At 44.4% G+C, this 7,903-nt stretch overlaps 1 protein-coding gene across 1 annotated transcript; it reads right to left on the reverse strand.

Annotated features, from left to right (window-relative positions):
• Positions 1-1,564: 1,564 nt before the first annotated feature.
• Positions 1,565-7,674, reverse strand: stxbp6l (syntaxin binding protein 6 (amisyn), like; the record flags this gene model as incomplete). Its single annotated transcript, XM_084560368.1, has 6 exons — positions 1,565-1,866; positions 2,586-2,720; positions 4,240-4,558; positions 4,653-4,783; positions 5,683-5,850; positions 7,653-7,674. 6 exons carry the CDS (start codon positions 7,672-7,674, stop codon positions 1,694-1,696), a joined length of 948 nt encoding a protein of 315 aa, XP_084416494.1. The 3' UTR covers positions 1,565-1,693.
• Positions 7,675-7,903: the final 229 nt, after the last annotated feature.

The following is a 7,903-nucleotide window of genomic DNA, read 5'->3' on the forward strand; positions in this document are numbered from 1 at the left end:
ATGCTTTTCATATAATGTTGTGTAATTATTTAGAAGAAGATCTGATGACCGTAGGGCTCATCAGAACCATGCTGACTGTCGGGTGGCCCAACACAGACGTCATATAACATTACACGGGAGAAGCATTGTGGCTGCACGATTCATGATTAATCTTAAGACAAACCCAGTGACTGGATTATAAACTGGGGCATAAAAGATGGTTGTCAGTGTCACTGTCTTTTGGCCACGTCTCGTTTGGAGCTAAATGCAAGAATCCCTGTAAATATGTTGGCAATCAATGTGTGTTTTCTTTCCTCTCTTTAACATTTTCCGAGTTACAGTTCCGACTAATGAATAGCCCACTCTTTTGCACCTCGTGGCAGGAGACCTGTCCAGGGTGGACCCCACCTCTCGCCCAGTGACAGCTGGGATAGGCTCCAGCACCCCCGCGACCCTGCTACCCTTCACAGGTACAGAAGATGAATGAATCAGTGAATGAATGTTTAGCTGATGCGAAAGTGAGAGTTTCATTCACAGAAACAGCTTTTTGAAAAAGTTCATCCACTTCCTGTTTAAGCCGAAACCCCTGATGCTTCAGACAGACCAGTGTACAGTAGATGTGATGTCTGTTACCATGGACGACAGGCCTGAAGTGGTGTCTCTAAGTTACATACTCTGTACAACTTGCTGTTTTAGTGCCACCTAGTGACTACTCAAAATGTGCACAGCGAATATCCTGCATGAGTCCAAGACACAAAGCTCAGCGTATTATTTAATTGAGACAGAGATAAGTTCACATACAAACAAGCGACTAAACAGAGGAGTTTGGTTTGAATTGATTCCCTCGGGTTCTTTAGCGCATGCAAAGTCCTTCACTTTTAAATCAGTCCTAAACCTGAGTGCTGAAAAAAGGGATGCAAACGTGAAGGGCGCCTTGACTTTTCCCACACGGGATGCTCGCTCAAGTTAATACTGAGCTACTGATCAAAACTTCGCCCAGCTTTCCAAGACAAGACCTCTGACGCAAACACAACAAGACAGCAATGGACGCAGACGAGGAAACACGGCAAAAAACGAGAGGGACAGTGGTTTGAGACGCAAGGGCATGAACACAGAGGACAACACAAAGGACATGTGCACTGCACCCACGTAAAAGGACAGCAACAGGTGGGGATGCCAAACTTCAGACTAGCATAAGATGAAACATAATGAAATTCAGACACCGGTCAGATACAGAATGTTTCCAGATCAAATAAAACATTAAATGTCATTCACCCTGTGAAGCAGAACCACTCTTAGCTTAGGTCAGGCTGGTAGTGCTGTAACTCCAGGGTGAAAGAAGTCCATTAACTGTCACAGGAAGGTCTGGGAAGTGGCGTCCCCGGCGAGAAAAGCAAAGATTAAAACCACAAAGAGGGGATATTTAGTTCTCTGCGCCGCACACGGTGGTGAAAGAAGCGTTTTAGTGGCAGAATAAAGCCCGAGAGTCACTCTCCTCCACTCGCGTCCTCGCTAAACGGCCTTGTCATGAATTCATCTGCGTCTGTTGGATCCAGGACTGCAGACATTGTTAGTGTCCGTGTTACATCGTCTTCCGGGGAGACGCTACTTTGAGTGCTTCAGAGACAGCTGTGAGGGGAAGGAAACATAAAGATTAACACCAATGCAAAAGCAACCTGTATTCTTTTCTAATGCGCATATTTTTATGCAACGTCTAGGCGGATGCTTGTGTCACCTTGTGAGCGCTGTCTGCGAACAGCTGGGCTTTGTGCATCAGTTCCATGGTCTTGTCCTCAGCGCGGGTCAGCCTGTCCCCACGCTCCCCCAGAGTCACGCTCATCTTCTGAACTACGTTACCTATGGTTCTTTCTCTGACGCCCTGCGGACCTGAGCACGTGAAGACAGTTTATTTAAGTGATCATTCAGAGCGCTGGCAGTGATATAACGCAACACTAGAACATAAATCCTCTAAAAACACACAGTCTCCTACTAAAATAAACTCACTGTCCGTAAAATAAATATAGACATAACTGGGATTTTGATCTTCCGGGCCTTCAGGTTAAAAAAAAAAACATATTATTTTGTGATTTGTATGAATCTTATACTCCAATTACAAACCAATGATTCCAGGTTGACTGGTGTTAAACATAACAAGTGCCGTTGAACTGTAATTTGCTATCCCGCTGCGACCTGGCACGTCCCCGTCCATTACACTGGCCCTGTCAGCGAGTTCAATGGTGTGCCAGGCTCCCTCTCGGCCTCGGAGCACTCCAAAAAAGACCGACACTATTGTGTGGGCCTCCCCAGAAACGAACAAAGTCCCCCTCTCATGTCACTGCTACATCACAGAGAGGCACAGTGGGGACAATGGACAGAAAGACAGAAGAGAAAATGACCCAGAAACTCAAGCTAAAGATGCTACGACAAGTCACAGCGGTGCAGAGTGAAGGCAGGAAGGAGACTGTGACGCGCAATATATTTCCTCTCTATCTTTTCTCTAATCATTTTGAGGTGCAGCTAAGCTCTGAGCACTCTAAAACAATGTTGCTTTGCCCCCGTCAAGGGTCAGTTGAATAAATATCACCACAGTGGGTTCTTTTCTCAAATTTTAGATGAAGCTGCTGCAGAGGACGCTACTTTACTTTGACCCGGTGACCGGCTTTGGTTTGCTGTCACCATCTTCTTCATTCGATTCAGAAAGGCTTTGCAGCGGTAGATGACCAGGTTCAGGGTGCGGGCATCTGAAAGCACAAGGAGGACAGATCACATACAAGTAATTGCTCATGAGTAAGGTGTAAAACATAAGGCCAGGCCGCCAGAGGGTCCAATCTGGCCCGCGGGATTTAAATTGTTAAGTGAACATGAACTGCATTTATTTATTTTTTTTCAATTAAACTGCCACCTATTCCTAATATGTCCACTAAGGGTCTCACTGTTTTAGTAAGATTTGCGGACATAATACAAGAACTAACCAGCAGATGGCAGCAATGTGCCAAAATAGTACTTGTTTTCCTTAAGAAATTGTACTCTGTTGCACTTAACATTATTTATAGGTTACTATGCTATTATGTTAGTGGTCCGGCTCCCTTGAGATCAAATTGGGATGTATGTGGCCCCTGAACTAAAATGAGTTTGACGGCCCTGCTTTAGCGTGTCGTGGTCGGGCTGGAAACTATCCCAGCTGGCATTGGGAGAGACGACAACATGTACCCCCCCACAGCTAATTTAGAATCACTAATTATCCAAGCATGGATGTATTTGGGAATGTGGGAGGAAGCCAGGTTCAGAAAATATTAATCGTCCCTGGGAGGTAACTTAAGGGTATTTTAAATGGAATTCAATGATGTTGCGCTGCCAAAACCTAGGATTGAACCAGAGACCTCTAAAGGGGAACAAATTTTTTTTTACTACCTGGACCTTATTTCTGGCATAAAACACGATCGTTTACTCACCCGTGTAACTTTGGTGTCATTTGGAGTCGTTCGGAAGATATTTAGATCCAGCAGAGCGCCGTGTATATCCATATAGTGGGAGTGACTGGGGCACCGAAACGCAGCCTCTAAATAACACATTATCTGCCACAAAACTCGTTTATTTCACCAATATTTTGTTATGATACACTAGTGCTATTCCCTGTTGAGTCCAGAGTTACCTGTTATCTATTCGCGGACGTGCAGTGGTTTGTTGTTCTTTGGCCAGCTGTTCCCTCTGCCTCCGCATCCTCCTTTCATCCTCTGGCTCAAAACGGTAAGGACGTCCATCATAAACAAAGTCGTCGTCCACAACCTCAGAATCGGAAAAATATTCAGCCATGTTGCAAAAAACTAGCAGTAGCAAATTACAGGTAAATAGGCCAACGGTCACGGGTGTGCACGGCGCTCAGAGATGACATCATCCAGGTCAGAGGTCAGTAGGTCAATCTTCAGAGCCCGGATGATGATAACAGGTAACTCCAGAGTCAATGGGGAATAGCACTAGCGTATCATAACAAAATATTGGTGAAATGAACGAGTTTCGTGGCAGATAGTTATTTAGAGGCTGCATTTCGGTGCCCCATTCACTCCCCCTATATGGATATACGCGGATCTAAATATCGTCCGAACGACTCCAAATGACACCAAAGTTATATGGGTGAGTAAACGATCATATTTTATGCCAGAAATAAGGTCCAGGTTGTAAAAAATGGTAATTCCCCTTTAACGCTCTCCCACCTGAGGTATTAGGTGGGACGTAACGTATTAAAAATCCCATTGAAACTACCTCTTGTGAGTTTGGACTGACAGTTGATGAACTCTGTCTTCTTGGGAGGAACGTAGCTTTTCCGTCGGGCCTGCAGGCTTCTGGACGCCGAGGGATCACGAGGAACAACTCCTGCCTCGTTGTCGGAACTCTGACTCGCTCCCCCCTGTCTGCCCGCCTTGTCCAGCTTCACGGGCTTCCCCAGGCTGCCTGCCTTCCCGTCATAGTAGCACTGGCAGGCGTGATACAGGATCTGGACAAAGATGCACTTCTCCGCCGCTGAGCTGGCCACCCACTGGTCCAGAGTATTGTCAAACACCAAGTCAAACTCTGAGCTGTCCTGGAAGAGTAGAGTGTAGGAGAACTGAACAATATGTATAAAATATGCCAAGAGATCAATGCTGGTAAGAACAGAATGTCTGAATGCTGCTGACCTTGTTGGGGTTGATTCCATTGACCTGTCGGAGCTGCTCCACCATCCACTGGGACCTCCTGGTGAAGGAGGTGGAGTCTCCAAACCTCTTCACCTTTGTGATGAGGAGTTGATGTGGTCTGGTGTTGGTCACTATGTAAACAGATAGTAATGCAAATAATATCCCTGAGTTGATAAACGTTCTGTTCTTAACACTTCTTTTGAGGGGAACTACTGTTTTTTTACAACCTGGACCTTATTTCTGGCATAAAATACAATCGTTTACTAACCCATATACCTTTGGTGTAATTTGGTGTTGTTCGGACGATATTACCATCCGCATATATCCACATAGTGGGAGTGACTGGGGCACCGAAACGCAGCCTCTAAATAACACATTATCTGCCGCGAAACTTGTTCATTTCACCAATATTTTGTTATGATACGCTAGTGCTATTCCCTGTTGACTCCGAACGGACCAAGGCTGCTTTCCCAAAGTAGCCCTGAGATGGACCCCACCTGAAAAGAGGAATATATCAACTGCAACCTCAGAACTGAAGACGGCAAACCTATCAAGGGGTGAGGCACAGCATGCTTGCACGGGATAGGACCAGATGGCAGCAGATAGTCGCCGCCTTATGTTCCACCGGGAACAAAGAGGATTAAGTATCTAGTGTGAAAACTCAACAACTGTTTTTCATGCTAACAAAACACAGGACAATGCCACAGCAACCAGTGCATGGCCAACCATCCTTCAGTCCAAAGCGCAGCATCACTGTTCAATTCCAACTGGAAGACTGCGATGTATGTTTCTTTAAGCATCTAGCTAACTACTGCTGTCATTTGTGGATGGCTAAGTCTGACAAAGCGATGCTTATTTTAAGAGAATTGATGGGACTAGTGTCCTATAAAGTGTTTCACTGTTTGCCATCTTCTGTTCTGTCCACCTTAAATGTTTTGTTAAATAAATTACATGCCTCCGTTAACTGATATTCAGCCATCTTGGCTCATTTTCATTGAAGACAGAGCGAGTCCAAAAGCCATATCTTTACCTGAAACGCAGATGAATGTGGTATAGTCGTCTTTGGCTCTGATAGGCAGGAAAGACATCCTCTTCCTTTTCCTCCTCTTCACCTCCACTGCCACCAGCATCCGCTCGCCACGAGGAATGAAGACCTCTTTGTTGATGGCAGACTGAATGTTCATTGTAGTCCTGAGACCTACACAAGTGATGGATGGACATCGCTGTACTTAGTGTGGTGTTTAGAAACCAGATGTTCCAGACAGTGTGGACGGTGGGAAACTATCAGTTACAAAGGCAAAAGGGAAAACCCTGGCACAAATTCACATTCATACTTCTGCTTAATGCAAAGACAGTATGCTATATAAAGCCTTAATGTTACTGGATACACTCTACATCAATGAATCTGAACCACTCTTTCACAATCTGAGCCCCATGAATCCTGACATTGTCATCTTGGAATATGCCCGTGAACATCAGGGAAGAAAAAAATCCATTGATGGAATAACCTGGTCATTCAGTATATTCAGGTAGTCAGCTGACCTCATTCTTTGGGCAACATAATGTTGCTGAACCTAGACCTGAGCAACTGCAGCAACCCCAGATCATAGCACTGCCCCCACAGGCTTGTACAGTAGACACTAGGCATGATGGGTGCATCACTTCATCTGCCTCTCTTCTTACCCTGATGTGATGGTTCCCCACTATCCTTCTAGTTTTTATTGAATGCGTTGGACAGTTCTAGTTTTTCCCAGTTTTAGTAGTTTCTTCAATCTCCTTAGATGTTTTCTCTGCTTGATGCATGCCAATGATTTGATCCTTCTCAAACAGACTAACATCTTCTCCACGACCACAGGATGTGTCTTTGGACATGGTTGTTTAAGAAATGAGAAGCTACTCATTGCATCAGTTGGGGTTAAATAACTTGTTGCCAGCTGAAAGATAATCACCCATGCAGTAATTATCCAATAGGAGGCTCGTACCTATTTGCTTAGTTAAATCCAGGTGGCCAGGCAGTGTATTAGTTTTGCATGTGTAGCCAAATTTAACTCGTTCCCAGAAATTGGGTCAACGTTGTACCGCCTCACACAAAGAAATGAGGTGGGTCCGGGACTGCACACCCAGCTTTCTCTCAGGTGCTAAAAGCTTCATCTCTGGCATGCAGTCCGATCCATACTTTTTTGTTTCTCTTGGTTCCACTGTTGCTCTGTTTTGTAGTTCTAGCACCTGCTCTTTAAACAAGGCTATATTAAGCAAGCAAATAAAATGAGACCATGCACCAGGGACGTAGGACCAACATCTATTTGCCTACAAGCCTGATCGTACATGGCTGCGCCAACTATGGAGTTGAACAGCAGAAACGCTGAGAGCTACTGTTGATCCACCTGGCCTAACAAAAGCTTAGTTCTAGGGAAAAATCCTCAGGAACACTGGCCCAGTATACTACGACCAAGAAGGCTAATCACTGAACTTCAGCTTTCTTGTGACCACAGTGATGTCGACTTTATTTAGAACGTCTAGACTTTATCTTCGATTATTTAATTCCATTCCTTTGGTAACTCAATAGCACAGTGTTATTAAGTGTTATTCAAGCACTTATTGGGTAGCAGCTGTTTCCATTCCCATTTATATGCTTGTATCTGACCTTGCTGTTTTTGGAATTTAAAATTCTTGGTTATTTTTTTCCTTCATTTCCTTTCCTTCATCCTTTTTGGTGATAACTTTAGAACCCACTAAGGTCTTTTCTCAGATTCTGCTGGTTTATATGTAAAAAATATTATTTTTCAAACAAAAAAAAAAAGAAGTATTAAAAAAGCTAGTCTTCAGTAGAGTTTGCAGTAGAACTGTGCTATACATTTTTACAATACCAGGCCAAAATATCACATATATGTAAAGCAATCAATAAAGCACAGATTACAGTTTTAATTGATAAATGAATCTTATAATTTCCTAAACTACCTTTATGATGATGATTCTGCTTCTATAACTAAGTCATCCTACCAGGTCTTGTCCTTTTCGCCATCCAAATGCCTGACGCCGGAGAGTTGAAGCGGTTTCTAGTCCAGTGAGGGTGTTGTGTTAGTTGTTCAGATTAGTAGGCTGTTAAATTAAACATATCCAAGGGTTCTGCCATGACTTTATACCGGGGGGAGTGCGCCAAACAACGTGCCTCGCTGTGAGCGCACAGATCAGCCATAGGCCAGCCCGCTTCATGAGGCTGAGAGGCACGTGGTTAGAGCCGAGGAACAATC

Source organism: Chelon labrosus (assembly GCF_963514085.1).
Source record: "Chelon labrosus genome assembly, chromosome: 14".
Lineage (NCBI taxonomy): Eukaryota > Metazoa > Chordata > Actinopteri > Mugiliformes > Mugilidae > Chelon > Chelon labrosus.